General features: G+C 40.5%; 1 protein-coding gene across 1 annotated transcript in view; it reads left to right on the plus strand.

Moving 5' to 3' along the window:
- The first annotated feature begins 6,773 nt into the window (after positions 1-6,773).
- Zrsr2 (zinc finger CCCH-type, RNA binding motif and serine/arginine rich 2) overlaps positions 6,774-25,083 on the plus strand; it is a 29,219-nt gene continuing 10,909 nt past the window's right edge. Inside the window, exons 1-7 of the mRNA XM_076918262.1 lie at positions 6,774-7,175; positions 7,456-7,535; positions 8,929-9,010; positions 10,838-10,946; positions 11,842-11,928; positions 15,286-15,324; positions 16,053-16,171. Coding sequence (XP_076774377.1) covers positions 7,135-7,175; positions 7,456-7,535; positions 8,929-9,010; positions 10,838-10,946; positions 11,842-11,928; positions 15,286-15,324; positions 16,053-16,171 — 557 coding nt within the window. The 5' untranslated portion in view covers positions 6,774-7,134. The remainder of the gene's footprint in view (positions 7,176-7,455; positions 7,536-8,928; positions 9,011-10,837; positions 10,947-11,841; positions 11,929-15,285; positions 15,325-16,052; positions 16,172-25,083) is intronic.

The raw sequence follows: 25,083 nt of genomic DNA on the forward strand, positions 1-25,083 counted from the left end.
TTGTTGTAGTCACTTCTTATTTTTATTGTTCTTCAAAGAGATTTATGTGTGCTTTATTGTGTACACATGGGACAGAGTTATTTATCATCAGTGACATTTTCACTAATTTGTGCTGTGCTTAAATATGCCTAAATAAACTCATGGACAGACTCTCAAAGCTTGAATCAACACTGGCCATTTAGTCATGTTGAACTGAATTGCCTTCTTGCCTACTGCAGATCTTTGCTTTGCTCCCTGTGGTGGTTGAACAGGCCCCCACAGGTTGGCAGATGACCAAGTCAAGGTCAATGCTTCTCAAGAGATACTCCATCCCCACTGTGCCCACAACAGTGGCTCAGTAAGGTTTCAGTGCCTCTGCCAAGAGGAGGAATCTTCCATAATGAGAAAGAGTCATTGATCATTGCTTCCCAGGCCATGCCCCCCTGTTAGCATTCTGTTTAAACTCTACCCCACAGTTACCTGGCAATAGCCAGGTAGGCCTGGCCCACTATAAAAAGGGACTGCTTGTCCCCCTCCTCTCTCTCTTGCTCTTGCTATGATACATGGCTTGGAACAGACCACACCAGACCAACCAGTTCCAAGTGGGGTTTATTCAGGAGATAAGGCAAATGTGGGGGGAAGAAGAGGAAGAAGAGAGCTAGGTCAGGGGGTTCTGCCTATTTTATATGGGCGGTGATGTAGCCTCTCCCAGGTATTCCCAGGTGGATTCTGGGAATGTATGGCGGTTGCCTTGGCAACGATGTGGGGGTTGCCTAGATGTGATGTCACTGGTTTCAGAGCCTGATACCAATACTCCCCACCCCTGAACTTTGGGTGCCTTCATTTCACTTTCTGCCACCTTGGATGCCCTTCTCTCAGATTCCTTGGGTCTTTCACAACACCTATAATTTGCAAAATGTGGACACAAGTGCAGGGAATTTAGACACTCCCCCTGCCCTGTCTCCCCTCCAACATCCAGCCCATTCATGATCATAGCCTCTGTCTTCTCCTCATCTTCTTTTGTGTCTTCCTGGAAGCTATCCACTCCCTGAGCACCAACTTGCCATCTATACCAACACTTTATGACCTGGGTGATACACATGGTGCCTGCCAGCTTGTGATTAAGCAGCACAGGCCCCGTGGCCCGGGCACTGCCACTGTCCTCTCTGGTGGTTAAGACAAGTAGATAACTGTGAACTTGAGGCCTGTGTTGAGGTTCAGGAATTGCCACAATAACCATACAAACACTGATCTCAGTCAAGCAAGAATAGTTTATTCAATGAACACCCTAATACTGAGTGATCAGGACCACAGAATAACCCAATTGTGGCATCAGTCTGTCCTCAGGGTAGACTTTTTATAGGAAAAACCAGGTTCAAAAGTTTGAAGGCAAGCAGTGAAATGCAGTGAAGTGCCGGGCAGTGGTGGCACACGCCTTTAATCCCAGCACTTGGGAGGCAGAGGCAGGCGGATTTCTGAGTTCGAGGCCAGCCTGGTCTACAGAGTGAGTTCCAGGACAGCTAGGGCTACACAGAGAAACCCTGTCTCAAAAAACCAAAAAAACAAACAAACAAACAAAAAGAAATGCAGTGAAGTGGTACAACATTTTTGGCTAAGTAGGTGGTCCTTGGTGAAGTAAGGTTGTGAACTGGGGAGTTCCAGTTCATTGAGATAACAAAATATAAGGAATTAAACCATAACTTTTGGCTTATTAGCATTCTTCAGTGTCAGCTATGGATAATTCTGGTTACTGGAGTCTGAGAAGGTGAACTTAATTTCACCTTATGAGCAAAATGAAGACTGAATACAAAATGGCTCCATTTATGTTAAAAGGGACAGGACTTAACAGCCTGGGCTACATAGCAAGATCTAAAACAGCCAAGGCTACATAGTGAGACCTTGTCTTGGTCACTGTTCTATTGCTATGAAATAACAGTGTGACCAAAGCAACTCTTATAAAAGAAATCTTTTAATTAGGGGCTGGCTTACAGTTTCAGAAGATTAGTCCATTATCATCATAGTGGGGAGCAGGGCAGCGGACATGGTGCTGGAGAAGCAGTTGAGAGCTACATCCTTATCCATAGGCAGAGTGAGATAACACTGGGCCTGGCGTAGGCTTCTGAAACTTCAAAGCTCATCTCTAGTGAAGACACTTCCTTCAACAAAGCCACATCTCCTAACCCTTTTTAAGTATTGTTACTCTCTGATAATTAAGTATTCAAATATATGAGCCTATGGGGACCATTCTTATTCAAACTATCACAAACCCTGTCCTTTAAAATATGCTTTGTTTGTACCTTCCTAAACATGAATTGGCCCAGGGGCTGGTCTGCAGGTAGGTGTGTGTGTGTGTGTGTGTGTGTGTATCTCAGACCTCATGTATCCCAGATTGCCCTCCTACTCTCTGTGTAGCTAAAGATTACCTCAGATTCCTCATATTCTTGCCTTCATCTTCCAAGTGCTGGGGTTATAAGTGTGTGTCACTGTATTACTTTTCTGATGTTGTGATGAAACATCTCAACCAAAAGCAACGTGGGGAAGAAAGGGTGTATTTTGGCTTATGGTTCCTGATGGATCAAGCATACAGTGGAGCAAGGGCACAGTGGAAAGCAGGCATGGTGACCAGAGCAGGAAGCTGCGTAATCACATTTTCATTCACACAAGCAGCAGAAAGAGAAGCTAGATTTATATATAGTCAAAGTCCAGTCCCTGTGATGTACTTCCTAATGGTTTATTCCATAGCCCTTCAGAACAGTGCCTCCAGTTGGGGACTAAGTGTACATGAGTCTATTGGGGGACATTTCCCATTCAAACCACAACAATCACCATGAATGGTTTCATGGGGACTGAACCCAGTGCCTTGCACATTGCTGGCAAGCACAATACCTACTGAGCAGCCTCCTGTAGCCAAAAGAGTTTTGCATGAGAAGTGTTGCTCATCACAGTAAGTAGTAGTAGAGCACTGAGCCCCTCCCTCCACACTTTTCTGATTATTTACAATGTTGATGGTTTTGAATGGCTTTTCATCCTCATTAGCTGTTTTGATAGGTAACATAATATGTAAAATCAACAAGACACCCTTTACCAGATCAGCTAGCCACTGGGAAACACATAAGGGATTTACTAGAGAAGCAATAGGGAGAACTAGCCAGTTTCCCACAGCTCACCTCTGTGCACAGCCCAGCATGCAGCTTTCAGATGTCACTAGACAGAGCTGGCTGTCAGCCCCATCTTCCTTCCTAGGACTAACCCGTGTGGAGTAAGCTCACTGTGCAGACATTCCCAATTCATCTAAGTGGTAAAACAAAACATGTTTTTTGTAGAAGTTTGACAAAGCAGACATTTTTCTCACGGGTAGGTATAAAGGCACGAGTGGATCTTTGGATCATTTGTGAGCTGGTCCTCCAAAGCTTCCTGGGGCAGATAGAGTCTGGACTGCATCTGCTTCACTTCTAGAACAGTTGAAGCTCGCCCTCATCAAAGGTTTCTGTCTCCAAGTTGTATACCTCAAGGGCTGTCAGACTTACTGAGCGAAACTTTAAAGGGCATTGTAGTTTTTAAATGAAGTGGAATAAACTTTGGTCTTGTTCACAGCAGTTCCTCTCTAATCTGAAACGGGACATTCAGAGGAAGGGCAGGAACAAGGTTCAGGCTATATTGGGCAGGCCATGCTTGCCAGCAGATTTTACAATTATTCTGAAGAAGTATAGGTAAGTCATGAGGGGAAACTGAGTAGGTTCAAAGTCATCAGAGAGCTATCCTGCACTTGAGTTAGGATAAGGCTGGCTATTCTAAAACTAGGCATTGCTTCCCCCAAAGCTTACGAAGACATCTTTCTTTATTGAATTCAAATGACAGTGATTTCAGTTTGGAAATGGAATTGGCTTTGAGAATTCCTTCTGCAAAGAAATTAACTTGAGCAATTCAAGCTTGTTTTCTGAAAATGAATTCAGTAGTTAACTTGAAAAATAAATGTCTTACTCCAATTGAAGGAGATTTACATTCATTTATCAATCATAATAAAATGAAATCTACATCTGTGTCTTTTTTAAAAATTGGAACATCTTCCCGGAAGATATGCTTTTTGTTCTAAAGTGACAGTCACATGCAGTGCATGTTCCAGCCACTAAAGCTCTGCTTTCAGAATGGCAGCAATTTGAAGTAGGAATCCTAGTCACATGGATCTGTGCGACTGGTGAGTCACACAGCTGTGATCATCAGTGCCATCCAGTGCTGTTTGTAGTTTGTAGCTATTTTGGCCAAATCTCACAAAGCATTAAGATTTCTATAAGGGCTAGGTACCTGGCACATGCCCCTAATCCAACCCCCTGGACTATAGAAACAGGTAGATTAAGAGTTAAAGTCACACTTGGTATCAGGCAGATTTGAGACTACATGAGCCCCTGTTTGCAAGAAAAGAAATTAAAACAAACAAACAAACAAACAAACAAACAAAGGTTTAATGTAAGAAGTATACAAGTGTAGAAAGCCAGTCCAGCATACTGGGGGAGATGTGAAATACACATGATGGGACTGTGATGCTCTCAGCGCTGACCCATGTTTGGAAGGATGCTTTCATACTAACGATGATGGTTGATGATGGTGATGATGCTTTTACAGGTGAGGTTTGGGGATATCACTGCTAAATATTGTGTGCACATAGAGCAGGGGCTATCTTATTCAACATTCACAATAAAATGCTTCCTAAACTAGGAACTATTTTTACATCTTTGATATTTACAGATGAGAAATCTAAAGATTAGACATTAAGGGATTCATTTCAGACCACTAAGAACCAAAGTTTGAGTTTCGTGGCTCATTCAGCTCCCAAGTGAATTTCCCTAGTTATTCATGCCCTGGGCTGGACAAAGTAAACTCAGAGGCAAAAGAAAGCCTATTTTGCTAGGTGTCTTTTGAATGTTCAAGACAGGCTTTCTCTGTGTAGCCTTGGCTGTCCTGGAACTCATTCTGCAGATCAGGTTGGCCTTGAACTCAAAAAGATCCTCCCACCTCTGCCTCTTAAGTACTGGGACTAATGGCATTCGCTACCATACCTAGCTTGCTAGGTGTCTTAATAAGAGAGAGAAGGGTGACATTTTCTATAGGGGTTGGTCTTCAGCTGAAAGATTCCAAAAAGGAATTAAGAGAGGCAGGAACAGTTTAGCAACCGGGTGTATTGGCGGTTGTAATTTGGAGATGAAAGAAACAAAGCTATAAAAGAAAGAAGGAAAGGAAGGAAGGAAGCAAACTGTAAAGGAGCACAATGTCAACGCTTACAATGCCAGCACTTGCAGGTGAAGACAGAAAATAAGAAGTTCAAGGCCATTGTTTGGCTACATACAGAACTTAAGGCCAGTCTGGAGTATTTAAGAACTTGTCTTTTAAACAAAGCAGTGGGGGAGGGAGAGGGTGGGAGGAAGGGGAACAGCTTAAGAGATGGTTCAGCCATTAAAAACACTGGCTGCTCTACCAGAGGACTTGGGTTGGATTCCCTGCACCCAGAGGGCAGTTTATAACCTGTAATTCCACTTCCTGAAGATTTGACACCCTCTTCTGGCCTCTACAGGAACTAGGCATGCAGGCAAAGTACCACCACACATTTAAAATCGAAAATCACTGGCTTGTGAGATGGCTCAGCAGTTAAGAGCACTGGCTGCTCTTTCACAGGCCATGAGTTCAATTCCTAGCAACCACATGGTGGCTTACCACCATCTATAGGGGGATCTGATGCCCTCTTTAGGCAGGTGGATGTATATGCAGCAGAGCACTCACATTAAATAAATAAAAAAATAAAGTTAAAAAAAAAAACGAAAATCATTGAGGGAAGCAAAGCAATGGATGCAGACCAGAGTGAATAATTAGCCAGCTCAACCTTTGCAGCTCTGGTTTCCCCAGAGGCAGGGAGCTGAAGGAGACTCCTCAACAAACCCATGAGGACCAAGACCCTGCAGAAGCCGAGGAGGAGGAAATTAACAAAGTTCTGTTCTCTATGGTCAGGCTGTTGGATTAGAACAGGGACTAAGCCAGGCCTGGTGTAGCATACTTTTAACCCCAGCACTCAGGAGCTAGAGACAGGAGGATCCCTGAGTTCGAGGCTAGCCTGGTTTATAAAGCAAGCTCCAGGACAGCCAGAGCTACACAAAGACACTCTGTCTAACAAGACAAAAGAATAGCCTAGCAGGGTAGTGGTGGCCACGCCTTTCAACCCAGCACTTGGGAGGCAGAGGCAGGCGGATTTCTGAGTTCAAGGCCAGTCTGATCTACAGAGTGAGTTCCAGGACAGCCAGAGCTATATATAGAAACTCTGTCTCGGAAAAAAAAAAAAAAAAACCCAAAAAAACCAAAGCCCAAAACCCAAGCCCAAAACCAAAACCAAAACCAAAACCAAAACCAACCCCCCCCCCCAAAAAAAAACCCAAAACCAAAAGAAGACAAAAGACAATAAAACAACAACAAATCCAACAAAACCTAGGAACCAAGTGTTCACCAACTGTCACAAAACAAGAATCTTGTGGCCCAGGGTATGGCTTTTGATATGCATTGTAGTAAAGTTGCTACAGAATGTGAAGATGTGCATTGGCGCCTGAGAGCAGAAAGAGCAAGAAAACCAAGCTGGTCCACAGGAACAAGGGTAACAAACCGGATTCCTTTGGAACCAGAGTCAGAGGGCTTTACAAGGAGGAGGCGGAGTCTTAAACTTTGTTTAGGGCGCTGATGGGTGGAGCGGGGAGAGAGGCGGGGCTTGGAGGCGTCGCCCTGTATTTAGATTAAGGGGCGGAGCTAGGCCTTAAACCGCCTTGAATTCTGGGCAAGGGGTGGTGCTAAGGGGGCCACGGGAGGCCCGAGGAGCAGTTGTCCGGGTTTCCGGTGGTGGAAAAGCTCCGGAGGCGGCTTCGGTGAGACGATTTCTCAGGCCACGGTGCCTGGCTTTCTAGCCGAGGGAGGAAACCTTTTTCCATCCTTCTTGGGTCTGCCGTGGTGGCTGCGGCAGCCTCTTTGAGGGTATATTTTCTCAGGCCGCGGGGGCCTCTTTGAAGCTATATTTTCTCAGGCCGGCTGACTAGCTGGGGAAGAAAGCCCCCTCCTTCCGTCTCGGGCGATACCGGTGGCTGCGCTGAGTGGGCGATCGAGCACCCGGGAGACGGCAACGGCGGTATGGAGGCGGCGGAGCCTACCGCGGTTCCACAGAAACTCAGGTATAGGGGGAAATGACGAGTTGAGGCGATCAGGGCTTCCTGCTGCGCGTGTGGGAAGGAATAGTAATCCGCTCTCCCTGGCTGTTCCGGGCTGCCGGAGTGGTTCAGGGAGGCAGGAGGGGAGCAGGAGGGTTGGGGGACGAAGCGACCGGAGGGCAGATGGTGGCACAGGTAGCCCGCTTCCTTCCTTTGCCTCGGAATGCTGTCCTAGGTAGGCCCCGAGCCTCCGTGCGGCCGCTCATTCTGTGTGTGTGTGTGTGTGTGCTTTTCAATCTTCCAGCCGTAAGAAGTACATTGCTCTCCGGAAGAAGGAGAGACGTAAGAAACGACGTCAGGAGCTCGCTCGGCTGAGAGATGCAGGTAGTAGAGGCCTTCTCTGTTCTGGATATGAAATGCCTCCCTCTATTCCTACCACGCCCCCCCCACGTGGCCTCAATCAGGCTGGCTTTAAATTCTCTATGTAGCTGAGGATGACTCTTTGAACTTCTGATCCTCCTGTCTCTGCTTTCGAAGTGTTGGGGTGCCAGAGGTGCGGCGACCAAGCCAGGTTGCAGTTGATCGTTTCATGCATGCTAAGCAAACACTCAACCAACTGAGCTACACCCCCAGCCCATGCAACTGCTCCCTCCTTTTCCTGCCCAAACTCGAGGTGTAAAGCTCCTCTGTGCAGCCAACCACCATGCCATTTGGCCCTCACATGACAGAACCCGATATTTTATGTGTTAGATTTATAAATGTAGTTGTTTTATTAAATTAGATGTGTATAAAATGATCAAGCACTTCTAAATGCAGGCAAAAGGGTTGAAATCTTACAGCAGTACCAGGTTAAGATGACTGCCAGCCATACCACGGGACTGTGCATAACAGTACTTGAGAACTAGTTCAGGAGAGGCAGGCCCTAACATCAAGGATGAAAAAGAAAAATAACAGTAAGCTGTTGTTATTGATTACAAAACCCTCATGCTTTAAGCCTGAAGCTGATCTGTTGCAATTTCTTAAGCTCACTTCATTTGTCTCCTCCCACATGTCTCAACTGGCACTCCTTTTTCCCCACTTCAAATTTAAACTTTGAATAGAAGGTATACACTTTTCTTCTATTAAAACATTTTGCCAGGTTTTTATTTATTTTGAAAAGTATACTAGTGTACACAAAGTTGAAAAACAGTAGAATACTTAAATGTTCATGGGTGCTTCCTATAAGTTTGGAAAATCGTTAAATATTTGCAAGCTCTCTTTCCCTCCCTCCCTCTTTCCCTCTCTCCCTTCCCCTTCTCCCCTTTCTGTTTTGTACAGCCATGTCATGAGTTTTGTTGTGGAACCATTGTTAAAAAAAAACAAAACCTAAGGCGCATGAGGCTAGAGGGATGCTTAAGAACACTGGCTTAGCCAGTGCTATGGTGGTGTATGCCTTTTATCCTAGCACTCAGGAAGGAGGGCCAGGGGGATCAGATTCAAGGCCCAGCACCTATTGTAGCTTACAACTGCTATTCGTTTTAATTTTTTTTTTTTTTTTTTTTTTTTTTTAGATAGGATCTATAGCTCTGGCTGTCTTGGATTTTACTGTGTAGACCAAGCTGGCCTCAAACTCAGAGATCCATTTGCTTCTGCCTCTTGAGTGCTGGCATTAAAGGCTTTATCACTATTCCTTAATTTTAGGTTTTTACTATAATTGTAAAGGTTAAATATTTATATATTTTTCATGAATAATTGACCAAGGATTGTGAGACTTAATAAAATATTTGAATTTCTACAGAATTGTCACAGAAAGAGGAAGAAGAAGATCCTCTTGCTGAAGAAAAACAATTAGAAGAAGAAAGGTTGTTAGAGGAAGAGAGGTCAGTACTAGCTGAAACACTTAAACTGTTATTTTATTGTAATATTATCCGTCTTTACCAACGAGTAGAGGCTTTTCACATAAAATCTTGTAAAAAAATGGGTTTTGGAAAAAAAACTGTTATAAAATAAATCCCTAGCTGACAGGCTAAAGGTAGATGTCTTTTTTTTTTTTCTCTTTCTTTTTTTTGGTGACAAATCCAGACTAGTCTCCAGCTCAGGATCTTTCTGCCTTAGCGTACCAAATGCTGGAATTACTGGCATGTGCCATTGTACCTATTTTTTTTTTTTAGTGGAATTATTTTTTATTGCTTTTGCTAATTGGTAAATAAACATATGTATATTTTAGAGCTGACATAAAGACCTGATTCTAATGACAGTGTAGCATATGTTGTATTGATGTAGCATAATTGATTATTCATAATTTTTAGTCTTCAGTAGTTCATCAGAGTGGGGGCAGTATGGTGATGAGAGCTGCTCTTGCTATGCAGCAGGAACAGTCTAGAAGTAGCTGTTCCAGTTGTGCCTGTAGCCAGGGAGCATTTTTTCCTTTCCCTTTACTACTCTAGCCAGGAACCCCAGTCCATGAGATAGGTTCATTTAGGGTAAATCTCTCTCCTCAGTTAATACTCCTGGAAACTCCCTCAATAGACATGACCAGAGCAGTGTTTCCTAAGTGATTACAAGTCTAGTCAAATGAAGATTTTAAATGAGAATCTTGTGCTGTTGGATGTCTGAGACTAAGGTACATAACATTACCTTTTGGGGAGGGAGAGGAGTTTGTATGTTTGCTTTAGGCAAGGGTCTTGTTTTATAAGCTCAAATTACCCTAGAGCTTGTAATCCTGTCTCAGCTTTTCAATTGCTCGGCCCATTGGCATGTACCACCTGGCTAGTTTTTGCATTTTAAAAGTCAGTTTTATGATTATGGCTCTAAAAAAAAAGCTTGGAGTCTCTCTTTATAACCTTTGAGTTTCTATTCCATAGAGTCAAGGGATACCTGTGATTTGCCTTCAAACATTTAAATCTCTGGGAAAAAGTTATGTTGTGAGTTGTGAGCATGTCTTTAAAACAAAAAGTTTTAAGGGAGCTGGAAAGAAGGCTCACTAATTCAGAACATTTATTTTGCTATTTCAGATTATCCATGTTTGGTTCCCAGTATCCACATGGTGACTCACAATCATTTGCAACTACTATTCCCTCCATCTTTTCACCTCCTGTGCCCATCAGGCATACCCATGTCTATCTGCTGGCAAACGTTCATACACATACAAATAAAGGTTTTAAGACAAAATGAAACGGAGTTATAAAAATAAATTAGTAAATGTACATTCAGCCAGCTGTGATGCACAACTTTCATCTCAGCACTGGGGAGGCAGAGGCTGGCATATCTCTGAGTCCAACCTGGTCTACAGAGTGAGTTTTAGGACAGCCAGGGCTACACATAGAAACCTTGTCTCGAAACAAAAAAAGAAGAGGATGAGGAGGAAGTAATGTTAGTGGGAAAAGAATGCATATGTTAGGAAGAATAATGCTGTGTGAATGTGAAAATTCACAGATACTGCTTTGACCATGTTTGCCTGAGATGAAAATCACTGATACTTTCTTACAGAAAGAGAAGGTGTCACAGGTGCAAATGCTTATGAAAGCTCGAAGTAGTAATTGTAACTTATTTCTTTCCAGGAAGATAGGTACTTTTCCAAGAGCCACACTCCCATCTTCACTGCTTTATAGAAAATATATTTGAATTTCCATGTTATATATTGGTTCCCTGTCTTCTATACATTTTAGATTAATTCCTATTTGTTTTTACTGACTACATATTAACAGGCAAAGATTACATGAAGAATGGTTACTGAGGGAAGAGAAGGCACAAGAAGAATTCAGGGCAAAGAAGAAAAAAGAAGAGGCAGCTCGAAAACGGAAGGAAGAACTAGAGGTAGAGCATTAAGTATCTAGTTCACTGAGTAAGTGCTTAGCTGAAATAAGTCTCTTTAAGAGCTGTTTGTCAGGAGAGATGATTGATGGCTTGGAGGTTAAGAGCACTGGTTGCTAAACAACTTAGATTTGATTCCCAGCACCCTCATGGTGGTTCACAACCATCCATAACTCCAGTCCCAGGGGATCCAATGTCTTCTGGCCTTTGAGACACCAGGCATGCATATAGATGTAGGCAAAACACCAGTACACATCCAGTAAAATAACATTAATTAATAATAATAAAATCAGATTTTTGTTATGGGGTTGGAGAGATGGCTCAGTAATTAAGAACACTTGCTGCTTTTCCAGAAGATCTGGGTTCTGTTCCCAGAACCCACACATGAGCTTTAGCATGTGTGATCTTTCACACATATGCATATACATTCACAGGGACACTCACACAAATAAAATCTTTTAAAAAGTTGTCTTTCTTGGGGTATAGAGAGCTCAGTTATAGAGCTCTTGCCAGGCACGTGCAAGGCCTTGAGTTCCTTTCCCAGCAAGTGTAAACAGAGAGCTATACACATGTTAACATAAAGAAATAGAAACTTATCTTGTCTCTTTTTCCAATGAACAATATTTCTTTCTTTTTTTTTTTCTTTTTCTTTTTTTTGGTTTTTCGAGACAGGGTTTCTCTGTGTAGCCCGGGCTGTCCTGGAACTCACTCTGTAGACCAGGCTGGCCTCGAACTCAGAAATCCGCCTGCCTCTGCCTCCCAAGTCCTGGGATTAAAGGCATGTGCCACCACCGCCCGGCCTATGAACAATATTTCTAAAGCTTTTAAAATACTTACTTGGTAGGCCATGTGTTTTTAAGAATGACTAAAAAAATCACCTTTTCTTTTTCCTTTAAAGAGAAAGTTAAAGGCAGAATGGGAAGAACAGCAGAGAAAAGAGCAAGAGGAAGAGGAGCAGAAACAACAAGAGAAGAGGGAAAGAGAGGTGACTTCTGTCGTAGGAGGATAGAACCCTGCGTATCTTCTTAGTGTGCACGTGCGCATGTAAAGGGTTTGTGGACTCAGCAGTGGGCATGTCAGGGCTTGTGTTTGCTTTTACTTTTTGCTCATGCTCTGTTCATTTGAAGGAGTTAGTTTTTGTTAGAAACACTACACTAATATCAAAATGGTTCTCTTTGGGTTGTGCAATGACAGATACCTTTACGCAAGTTACCTTACTCTTTATATTAGAGATGGGTGAACGTTTTCCTTAAGGAGTAGATCATATTTTAGGCTGTGATGTCTGTATGGCTTCTGTCGACATCCAGCTCTGCCAGCGTACCCTAAAGCAGACATAGATAATATGTATATGAATGGATGTGGTTGTGTTCTAGTAAAACATTTCTGTAAACCAGGCATCTGGCCTGTTTTACACTCTGTACCACTCTGAAGCAAGTGCTACTTTCCTATGGTTCTGTTGTATATGTGTTGAGTTCTTCACAGAAGAATAGTATTGTGAATAGTTCCCATACCTACCAAATTCATAAGAGACTTAATAGCTAATGATGTCTCAGCAAGAATTAGTTTATCAGACATTAAGGAATTAGGAAATTATTTTGTTATTAAATCCTGGTATCCTATCTAACTTTATTGTCAGAGCAAATGACAGTCATTTAAGAAATTCTTTGAGAAACCTGTTCCTACTCTAGGGTACATGCTATTATCCTTTTCTTATATGTTTCCCTGTCTCTTAAGGTTATGCTTAATCTTTGTTAAAACCTTTCCTTCGTAATCCCCACCATTGCTTTAAAAAAGAAATTCTGTAATGTATATTTATATGTCATGTACATTTTCTGGTACATGATTGGTTTGTTTTGCTGCTGGTCCTTAACTGTGTATTTGTTTAAATATAACACACACAGCTCATCTTGCTTTGACTGATTCATGAAGATATTTTTCCTTTGCCATCAGTAAATTTGAATGGCATGACATTCCATAGTTACTCATCTTATAATGAGAGATGTATGTGTTAACCTTCTAGTCCTAGAAAGGTGGCAGCAGTCTCCACAATCAGGTTTCTGACTCAGATGGCAGTTCCAATGCACATTTTTGGCACCATTGTTTGAGCACTACCTTTTAGATGAGATATTATCCAGATGGTGATATTAAGGGCACAAAAATTATCTGGATTGTTATACTTTACAGAGATGAATCAATTCCTATTTTAACAGTAGAATATTCTTCAACTTTCAGGGATCAGGTAAAAGCTAAGGCTTCTTCTAAAAGTTTTTGTTTTAAAGGGAGTTTGGTTAAGGCAAAGTGGATAAAATGAAATCCATTCTAAGCATATATAAAGGAATACAGGATGGTGTGTTTCATTTACATGCTTGGACAGAGACAAAAAAGCAGTGAAAAGCACACAGTCTCAGCTCTCCCAGAGTGACGATTCTGAATGGGAGAGGCTGAGGGTAAGTCAGCAAAGCAGATCATAACAGTAGGATGTTAGGCTTATAAAGAGATAAAAGGAGAGTAGTGTGATAGAATAATAGAGGTCAGGATACTTATTTGAATTGCTGGCCAAGGAGGTCACTGAGGAATTGATGCTTGAGATAACACTTGAGTGTGGAGATATTGGGAGGAAGGGACCTGGTGGTACTTGAAACTTAGAGACCACTGGAGACTGGAACAAGAGCATGGGAGGCACTAGGGAGGATAAGGAGGGGCAGATCATAATTGAAAATAGATTATTCTTTTATACAGTACATCCTGACCACAGTTTCCCCTCTGTCTACTCCTCCCAGGTACCCCCCACCTTTCTCCTCCCCCAGATCTACTCCCCCTTCGTTTCCTCTTCAGAAAAGAGCAGGCCTTCAAGAGACGACAACCAAACAGAAAAAAAAACAAGATACGATAAGACAAGTTGAAAGCCCTCATATTGAGGCTGGACAAGGCAACGGAATAGGAGGAAAAGAGTCACAAGAACAGGCAAAAGAGTCAGAGATATACCTGTTCCCACTCTTAAGAGTCCGACAAGAACACCAAGCTAACTGCTATAACATATACGTAGAGGACCTGATGCAGACAGTCTCTGAGCCCAGGTTGTGGTGGTGGTGCACACTAGTAGAATTTGCTGAAGGAGGCAGATGCAGGAGGATTATAAGCCTCTTAGATTTAAAGGAGTTTTGTTTTATTTACCATACTATAGTAAGAGTTTTTAAAGGCTGTTAGTAATGTTACTTCCAACAGATTATTCTAGTTTGTCTACAAAGAACAGGGGACAGAGAGGAATTTGGATAACTGATTACAATGTAGGTGATAATGGTATTTAGATGAGGCCAAATCTTTAAACAGATAAGCAACACAGTTAACAGGACTCTAGCTGGCAGATTCTATGGAAGGAAGAAGGAAAGGGAACTGAAGCCATATTTTAAGGTGTTTTTGGTTTTTGTTTGTTTGTTTGTTTGTTTGTTTTAAAGAAATGGGAAAATGGCAGTACTGAGGGTATTTAGGTTGGGTGATGGTGGTGAGTAGATGGAAGAGATCAAGTGTTCTTATTTTGTGAGTGGGTGGTAAATAGTGAGTGGGTATAGCATAGTGGTAAAAGGAGAACCTTTAGTTTGATCTCTAACTCCCAACCAAAACTAAACCCAAAAGAAATTACTTTTTTGGTGTTGTGTTTTGTTTTGTTTGACACAGGGTTTCTCTGTGTAGCCTTGGCTTGCCTGGAACTTATTTGTAGATCAGGTTGGCCTCAAACTTACAGAAATCCAACTGTCTTTCCCTCCTGAGAGCTGGAACCCACCACACCCAGCTGCTACAATGACACTTAAGTTGCCAGAACGAGACAGACTTACTAAGAAGCAGCTAAACACAGTCATATGTATGGTTTTGAGGCACTGAGGAACCTAACTTTGTATGTATTTAAAACCAACTAGTTAGAGATTTATTGCTGCCTTTTTGGACTTCCTGTATAATTTTTCCTAAATCCTAGTTACTACTCTTCATGTCATTTTTTGCTTTTGTTAAATATTTGTGATGTTTAACCTAATTTTTAAAAAATAGTCATTATTATTTTGAAAACCAGAACATGGTATTTATGTATAAATATGTTGTTGAAGCTATTATGACTTAAATATTTGCAATGTGCTCTATTCAAATTTTGTATTTGAATAAAAACTCTAAGCTATATATCTTTTGAAAACTTTTTAGGAGATATATGCTTAGAAAGGAAATCAGAATCAGAAGCCTTTTGTATGTGTGTTTATGTGTGTGTTGTCATATATGAGATTAATAACTAGAGAAACCAGACGTGACTTACCTGACATCTTGGTTTTCACTAGTTCTGTGTTTACACCACTTATAGGAAGCTGTGCAGAAGATGCTGGATCAAGCTGAAAATGAGGTATTTTCAAAACCTTTTATTAAGACTTTGAGGTAGCTAGCAGTGGTACATTCTGGTTATTCTAGCCCTGGGGTTGGGTGGGGGTGGGGGGTTCAAAGCAGGAGAATGACCACAAGTTTGCAGCCAGCCTGGGCTACAATAGAGAGACTATTGCCTTTAAAAAATTGAGATCAATTTATACTTCATTAGAAACAATAGTTTAAATAATATGACTCTTGTGGTAGGTGGTTTTGATTAATTCTGGATACCCAGAATCACTTTTATAACCCTTCAGTTATATAACAATAGAAGACAATTGATGTGTTATTGAATCATCTCATGGGCTATACTTGTATTAAGTACTTAAAATGTTTATAAGTGACATCACATACTACTGGTCCCAAATGGTTGGTTTACTTTATTCAGAGTAATTTGTACTACTTTCTGGTGGCTCCCTACATCCATGGACCCTTTTCAGAATAGATGGATAGAAGAAGACCTTCGTGACTATATCTGGTAACATTAAGTGAACCCCACTCACAATCAAGAAAAATAACCTGGAGCCAAGAGAGAAATACAGCTCATATTTCTGAACAATTGCCTATAGTGTCTTGATTCCTTATTCTAATTTAACTACACATGTCTATATATGAAACCATTTGTGTTCTGATTAAAATATTTGACTAATTGGAGAAACTGTTTTTCATGGGCTTTTACATCATCAGTAAAGTCGTGGTTATTTTTAACAGTTGGAAAATGGTGGCACCTGGCAGAACCCAGAACCGCCCATGGATCTAAGAGTACTGGAGAAAGATCGAGCCAACTGTCCATTCTACAGTAAAACGGGAGCTTGCAGATTTGGAGATAGGTAATGGATTTTGCTCTGTGTGAGAATTAAATTATGAAAAGTGTTGGGGTTTTGGAAGAGATATAGACTTTAGTTTGATATGTTTGCCATCAGGTATGTGGTGCTTTCTTGCCTGCTTACTAAATGAGCTTAACTTAGTGAATCCTTTGCATTCCATAGCCTTAGGAAGACTTTTTAGAATTGAAAATAGATTTTTTTCTCATATAATATATTCTGATCATGGTTTCCCCTTTGCAAAATCCTCCTAGATCTTCCCCCACCTCCTCACCCACCAGAATCTACACCCTTTCTTTTTCATTAGAAAACAAACAGGCTTTTATACTATTTAATTACATGCAAGTATTAAGGTCAGTTCTAGGTTGAGGAACTAGCAATATAATAGATGCAAATAGACAAGGAACAAGCAAGACAATAAACACAAATAGTCAAAGAAAAGCAAGGCAATAAACAAAGTCCTGTGTTTTCTCCCATGATCACTGTTTCTTAAGGGCTTATCAAGATAACCAAAATATCTGAGCCTACTTCCCTGTCCTAGCTCAAAGTCATTTTTATGCCTGAAGCCTACTTCTTTGTTTCAGCGTAAGATTTAGATTCCTGCCTGAAAATACTTATTTATTCTAGCCTAATGTCAGATTCCTGCCTGAAGCCCATTTCCTTGTCTTTGGGCAATGTCAGATTCCTGCCAAGCAGCCCCAAAAGCTCTCTACATCTCCCCCTTTTTTATTTCATAGACAAGACTTGTTAGACTGAACCTGTCTTAGATTGTTGTGACAAGAATGCCTTCTTTACCTGTCGAGGAATATGCATTATCAAAAGCAATGATTTTACGTCTTAGGTTGGTAATGCACTGTGGAGAATCTTACCTGTCCTTGGCTTGCCAACCTGTTAAATTAATAACTCTGTCTGGGGGTGCATTTTTTGTTGAGGATAATATTTAAAACGGTATGGCCCAATCTGGCTTATTCTTATGGGGCTGACATGTTTCTGACAAGACAAGGCCTGAGGCCAAGAGCAGTGGCTCAGACCAGCCAGATGCACTGGCTCTGGCACCCACGAAATGCCATTGTGGTGGCTAGATCAGCCAATTCACCACACTGTCTCCACAAAGCTTGGCTGAACCCCAGACAATACCTGCCATCTACACAGTACTTGGTAGAAATGAGACTCTAAAGCTTAATTATTATCCAAAGGCTTTCTATAATTAGAAATGTGCAGTAACAAGATATCCACACAATTTGAGTTGTTACCCAATACCTAACCTTAGATAAAATTTGTTACCCAGGACTGTTCTTGATGAATGTGTGGTTCTCCATGGCTCCTACATCTCTTCCTCTCCTCTCCTAGCTCCTCCTCTTTCTTCCCCTCTTCCTCTCCTTACTCCTCCCACATTAGCTCCTACCAAATTACCAAGTTTGCTGTAAAATGTGTGTGTGTGTGTGTGTGTGTGTGTGTGGTGGAATATCCTTCTACATATCATCCTTCTTGTCAGAATGAAAAAAAACTTTCTCAAAATATAATTAGAGCACAACTGTACCAATTTGTAACAGTAAGGTACAAGATAGATCTAATACCCAGTCCAATACATTGTTAATAAAAAGACTATTGTCATCTATCTTAAAAGACTATAGTTCTGTACCTGGTTTATGTCTTGCCTTTAGAATGAATGTCAGCTTCAAACCATGTACTTTGGCTGCCAACATGTTGATGTTGTTAAAGACAAGTTTTCACACAATGGGCAGGAATAAAAGTATTCCCAGGACAAAAGAGCTAGCATGATCAAGCTGTATATGCCATTCTTGAAGCTTGACCAAAATGGAAATACTGACCTCTGGCCATGGATAATTTTATCAGCATTATCTGCAGCATCAAAGATCAGTAGATCAGCAGTCTTTAAATTTATATGCAAAGTTACTTACTATGCAAAGTTAAAACATCCAGAAAGGTGTTAGAATTACATCAAATACCCTGCAAATATCTTTAAACTTTTTTCTAATCATAGTGACTATCATTGTAAATTTTAGAAGTAACACGAATCTATCGGTATTTGACATGACACTCAATATAGCTCCTTACTCTTAAACTCTGAACCTCCTTCCAATAATCTGAATAGGATAAAGAGCATCAAAAATGCCTGTCTCAATCCCCTTGTATAATCAACACATTAGTAACATTTTTATGCTAAATGATTAACTAAAGTAGCTGTCTTAACTTTTTGTGTCAAAGCAATTGCAGACTATTTGCATCTATTGTATTGCTAATTCCTCAACCTAGAACTGACCTTAGTACTTGGATGTAATTAAATTGGTATAAAAGCAAAAAAAAAGTAATGCAAAGGTGATATGTGAATAGAGTCTTCAACTCTGCTTAGAAGTTACTAAACTATTTCATGTGTAATAATCCTACCAAGAACAACTGCATGTAGTCATTGGTTTCATAGATAGAAAACTAGCCAATTATGTATTCAAAGAGTAGAAATAAGTATATTTCAAATGATTACCATTTCTTAATATTTTGAAACATTTTATATGTTTTAGCTTGGTTTGTGGTTTCTTTCTGATGAATACAAACATAAGTTTTCATTGTTTTATTTACTTATTGTAACACCACCTGGAAATAAGAAAGAAATGAATATGTTCTCGCTGTTTAAAAATCAATCATAGTAATAAAGGTAAATTATATCTAAGCAAAAAGAAAACAAACAGGCATCTAAAAAACTAAAATAAAAAAACTATAGAACAAAATAAACAGAAAAAAACACACATGCACAAATATAGAGACACATTCTCACACATAGAAATCCCATGAGAACATAAAATCAGAAGTGTGTGTGTGTGTGTAAACGCAAAAGACCTGTAAGGTTAAAAAAATAAAACCCAAAACAGCCAATCAACCAAAACAAAAAAACCTCCCAAAATACCATTGAGTTTGTTTTGTGTTGGCCATCTACTGCTGGGCATGTGGCCTGTGTGGTTTGTATGCCTAGTGATACTTTAGGAGGACCATTTGCTTGTTGCTTTCTTCCATGCTCACAAGAGTCAGGAGGACAACTTGGATGGGAGAGATTTTATATTGAAAGTGATTAGAATAGCAAGAAATACCTTTTCAAGAATAAATCTGTACCCTAACTAGTCTTTTCCAATTTGACATGGGTATAGGGACATTTATGAAAGATAGTATTGTAGCAAGTAGAGAAATAGGCTCTTAATTCTTTGCTGTTAATCAGTGTGTTCAGACTTAGGAATCGACTCCTTGGGTTTTGTGGCTATGAGAAAGTTTACTTAAACTGTCTACATCTTAATTCCTTCTTGGAGAGTGAGTTGAGCATAGTGAACACACGGGGCTGGGTGCATGGCTCCTGAGTTTTCATCACTTTCATTGTTCAGTATTTCTGTTGTTACTGTTGTCATTTTTTGATGTGGTCATTCTTCCTGTCCTCCAACTTCTTTTTTAAAGGCAAGATACATAGAAACATAGAATTAATATCTTCAGTTATTTAGCAAATAGTTGAAACCTACTATATGCTATATATACTATGACTTGATGTATAAATCAAAGTAAGCAAATGTTTCCTTACAGTAATCAAATCTGTTGGAGGCATAGTCTAATTACTATGTACCCATTCTGTGGAAGAGAAGGTATAATCCAAATCTTTGTTTTTCTTTTTCTTTTTTCTTTTTTTTTCTTTTTTTTTTTGTTTTTGAGGTCTTACTGTGTAATGGCCTTGGAACCTGTAGAGATCCATCTCCCTCTGCCTCCCAAATGCTGAGATTAAAGGCGTATGCTACCATACCCAGTAATCATTTGGTTTCTTGAGACAGTCTCATGGAGCCCAGGCTGGCTTTGAATTCTCTATGTAGCCAAGACTAGTTTTGGACTACTGATCTTCCTGTTACCACATCCCAAGTGCTGGGATTATAGTTGTGTGCAGCGAAGTCCAGCTTATTTTTTATTTTTCAAGAGTAATAATAGCCTTAGGCTATCTCTAGCCTAAGAACATGTGCTTTTTAACATAGCAGATAAGAACATGTGCTGCTTTTTCTGAGGACCTAAGTTCAGTTCCCAGCCTCCATATCAGGAAGCTCCAGGGGATCTGACACTTGTTTGACCTCTATAGGCACCTGTACTCATGCATACCCCACGATACACACAAACACACATAATTAATAAAATCTTTTTTAAGAATTAAAAGGCAGTAGTACTTCCCAACCCTGGATACATAGTGGAATTATGTAAAAAGGGAAAAGGCTAAACAAAATCATGTCTCACCTCTGATTGAATAAATCAGAATTAAGGAGACGTGTGAGTTTTGAGATGCTTTCAGGTATTTCTGAGTGCTCCAGGATTGATGTATAATGTGTAATGCCTTGTGGATGTGATGGCTAAGGATTGCCAGCATATCTGTGACTCAGAATCTGATAAAGAAGTAGAAAGGGCTTTTGAGGGTCTGGGGAACTGAGGGAAGGAAGCTACCTTCCTTTTCATACCTTTAGAAACATTTTTCTAAAAAATTTAATCTCAAGAAGAAATAATAAAACATAGCTTAAGAGCCAATGAGATGGCTCTGTGGGTTAAGGTGCCTGCTGCAGAGCCTGATGACCTGAGTTGGCGCTCCATGGCGAAAAGAGAGAACTGACTCCTCCTAGTGAACCTCTGACTTTCACATTTGTGCTGTGGCATAGTGCATCCACACACAAAATAAATAATGATCTGTAGGAAACACCTCCCACCAAAGAAAGATGGTGGTCAGATGGCCAGTGAGCCCCAATGTTGGTTCACATTTGCATGGGTAGTTTTCCAGCTCTCTTATTTATGATATATCTCTAACACTTCCTTGAAATTTAAGATTTGTGGAAGCCAGATTCAGGGCTTTGCTGTTGGGTATGAGAAAAGGATAGGTATATTAAGTATATATATATGAAAACTGGACTGGCAGTTCCTTGTGAAAAATGGAGTGGCCTTTCAGGTTCTTAGATACCATCTCTGCAGACAGTCATTCAGAAAAAAAACAGTAGTCAAATTACTTATCCTTGTCATAGGCATATGGAACTTTACCATCACAAACTTCAAAGTGTGAGAACAACTTGGCTCTTTGCATAGTTCAAGTAATGAGTTGGGGCATAACATTGTGTGAACTTAGTAGTTCTGAAAGCCAAAGCTGTGTTTTCAGACAAAACACTGTTCTGCTTTCCTTTTGTGGAGAGACCAGATCACTTACTTCAAGTGACACAACTGGGTCATCTGTATTACAGTTGGTCAGATGCCACAGAAACATTTCACTTGCTTGCTCTCTTTTTCTCTTTCTTTTTTTTTTTTTTAAAGGAGGTCTTAATCTATAATCCAGGCTGCACTGGAACTGTCCTGAGTAGCTAGGATTATAGGCATGTAAATACTGTGCCAAGCAGAGAAATATTTCCTTAACCTAAGCATTTCTTTGAATGCTTGCTTTTGTTAAGCTTTTTGGCTGTAGTTTTTAAATTCTTTGATAATTTCATAAATGTCTATAATGTATTTTGACCATAGTCACCTTCATTACTCTCTTACCCTCTGGATCCCTTCTTTCTAGTACATCTTTTTAATGTGTTTTCTTTTTTAAAATAACCCACTGAGTTTAATGAGCATTGCTTGTATATACACGAGTATGAGGTTATTTACTAGGTTATTGGCAACTTACCAGTGGTGAGATCTCTAAAGTCCTCTATCCCCAGCAGCTGCTGGCTGCCAGGGACAAGGCCTTAAGTACCTTTCCCTTATCCATGCTAAGATGTTGATGGGCTTGATTGTATGCAGGTCTATGTCTTAAGTTGTCCTGTCCAGCAGGGCTTTAAACAGGGTCTGGGGAGATCACCTAAGAGAATGGGGGAAAACAGGGGAACACAAAGAATCACGGTTTGTCGATAGGCTGATCAAACCGTAATTTTTACTTTTTCACACAGGGGTTATATACACAAAAAGGCAGGATGTGGGGAAGGGGATCCATAGGAGCGTAGGTGTTCCGGGGGGAATACAGATATCTTCCAGAACAGAGTGTCAGTTGGGTGAAGATTCAGGGGACAGTTCACTATGACTCCGCCTATGATTCACTTGTCCTTATCTAAGTTGGTACTATCCACCAAGACTACCCAAGGTCTATGACTATCCACAAGACCTATGACTACTTGTTCCTATCCAGGCTGGTAAATTTACACCAAAGATGCCTGTTTACAATATCTTATAGCTGTCTGTTTCAGTGTTTTTGCACAGAGATCTGAGACTTTGTGTTAGCAGGTTGACTTAGGCCTATGGCTGATTTTAGGCATTCAGTATATAAGCAGGGCTGCCCCTGACATTAAGTCACTTTTCTTTCTTTTTTTTTAAAGAATTTATTTATTTATTTTGTGTAAGTACACTGTAGCTGTCTTCAGACACCCATATGAGGGCATCAGATCTCATTATGGATGGTTGTGAGCCACCATGTGGTTGCTGGGATTTGAACTCATGACCTCTGGAAGAGCAGTCAGTGCTCTTAACCACTGAGCCATCTCACCAGCCCCTTAAGTCACTTTTCTATTGCTGTGAAGAGACACCATGACCAAGGCAACCTTATAAAAGAAAGCATTTAATTGGGGCTGGCTTACAGTTTCAAAGTGTTTAATCCATTATCATCATGGTGGGAAGCAGACAGACATGGTTATGCAACTGTAGCTGAAAACTTTATATGGTGATCCAGAGGCCACAGGGAGGGGCAGGGTTGATATGGGCTTTTGAAACCTCAAAGCCCATCCACAGTGACACACCTTCCCCTATGAGGACACACCTTCCTGATCCTTCCCTAAACAGTCTACCAACTAGGGACTACATATTCAAATATATGAGCTTAAGGGGTCCATTCTTATTCAAACCACCATATCTTGCAAAGGTAACCAAAGTTGCTTTGAGTCCATGAATGCAATGGCCATGTGTCTAGGAAACAGTGTTTCACAACATTCAATTCCATTTACCAACTCTTAATTTTCCTCTCCTTCTGTGATGTTCACTGGGCTTTGGAGCAGTTTAGAGGTGAGCATTCAACAGGTACTTATTCTTAGTACTTTGGCCAGTTATTAACCACTGTCCATTACCAAAAGAAGTTTTTCTAACTAAGGTTGAGAGCAGTAGTAGTTAGGTGCTAGGCCACAGAGATACCTTAATTACAACTCAGTTGTTTTGCAACAGGGTCTCACTCGTCCTGGGTGGCCTAGACCTCACTAACCTCACTATGTAGACCACAGTAGCCATTGTCCAGACCAGGGCCATTGTACCCCTCTTTATCCTTTAGTATTCCCTACTTCTAAACTTCTTTCCTAAGTTTTTCTTTCTCTTAAATTTGTCTTACTGATATCTAATTAGAACCCCAGCCAGGAAAATTTTATTTAGGACTTTGAACTGTGTCATCCCTCCTATTGCTGTACTTCAGGAGAAATGAGTAAATAAGAAAGTGAACTCATATGATTTTTAAAAAACTTACTCTGAACTAGCGTAGTTAGCATAACCTTGTTCCATTTTAAACTATGAAAAGAAATTGTTCTTCACAGTTATTAGGTACCTTCAGTGAATAAACATTAAGTTCTATTTATTATACTCTATAATTTACCGCATGCCAGGTTAACCCTAGATTTCTAGGGTCCTGCTCTTCTCAATCACATGACTTGGGAAGGTCTGCTGCTTTAGGTTTCAGCTGCCTTTGTGTATTGGATTCTTTTGTTGCTGTGGTAAAATATCCAGCAATTTAAGGGAGGAAGAGGTTAACTTGGCTCATAGTTTCAGGTTTACAGTCATCATTGTGGGGAAGCCAAGATAGGAGGAACTAAGTAGCTAGTCAAGAGCAGAAAGCAGTGATTTAATGCATGCATGGCCATGCTATTTGATCTCTCTGGTTTATACAGTTCAGGTTCTCCAGATCACCAGCCCAGGGAATAGTCCCACTCTGTCAAGTTGGCAATTAGTACTAACCATCACGCTTTGCAAAGTGAAAAAGTACTAGTACCATCAGTCTCACTAGATTGTTAAGGATCAGCGTGGAAAAATATTTAAAAGCGCATGAAACTTTAAAATGGTATATGTAGATAAAATGACATTACTTGAGTAAATGGAAAATTTTAAATTAGCATATTGTCTCTTTTAAAAATAGAACTTTGAAATTCTGTCATCTATCTATCTATCTATCTATCTATCTATCTATCTATCTATCTATCTATCTATTTTTGAGGTACTGTCTTACCTTATAACACTGGTTGGCCTGGAACTTACTGTGTAGATCAGGCTGGCCTGGAATTCATAGTGATCCAGCTGCTTCTGCCTCCTGGGTGCTGGAATTAAAAGTGTTCACTACTGTGCCCAGCTTGAAAAATTAATTATTGTATGTGGGAGAGAGAATAGTTGTGTGTGTGTGTGTGTGTGTGTGTGTGTGTGTTTGTATGTAGGAGGGGGGATATGGAGATCCAGGGATCAAATCCTTAGGCTTATGCAGCAAGTGCTTTTACCCACTGAGCTATCTCACTGGTCCAGATTACTGTATTCCATAGGCATGAAAATCAGTTGAAGATTGTGTAGGAGCAAAAGTATATTGCTAATTCTCACCTTCTTGAGTTTCACATACAGCATCTTAATCTTGTCACTGCAATCTGTCACATGACTAGGCCTTCCTTTCCCCAATAGTTCAACATAGAGAAATCTCTTTAAACATATTCAAAGGCTCCTGAATGGCCTTGGAAACCATTCCTAATCTTGTATTTCAATGAGAAACTAGCTAGTTTTAGAACATTTTTTTCTTGGGTGCTGTCATTGGGCCTCTAAGCAGTGTTCATTGCCTAAGCAGTGTCATTGTAATATAGTTAAGTCTAAAACAGCCATGTTACTTGAGTCTTGTTCTCAAAGTTAATGGTAAGCTTTTAATG

This window comes from Arvicanthis niloticus, chromosome X (genome assembly GCF_011762505.2).
Source record: "Arvicanthis niloticus isolate mArvNil1 chromosome X, mArvNil1.pat.X, whole genome shotgun sequence".
NCBI classification, from domain to species: Eukaryota; Metazoa; Chordata; class Mammalia; order Rodentia; family Muridae; genus Arvicanthis; species Arvicanthis niloticus.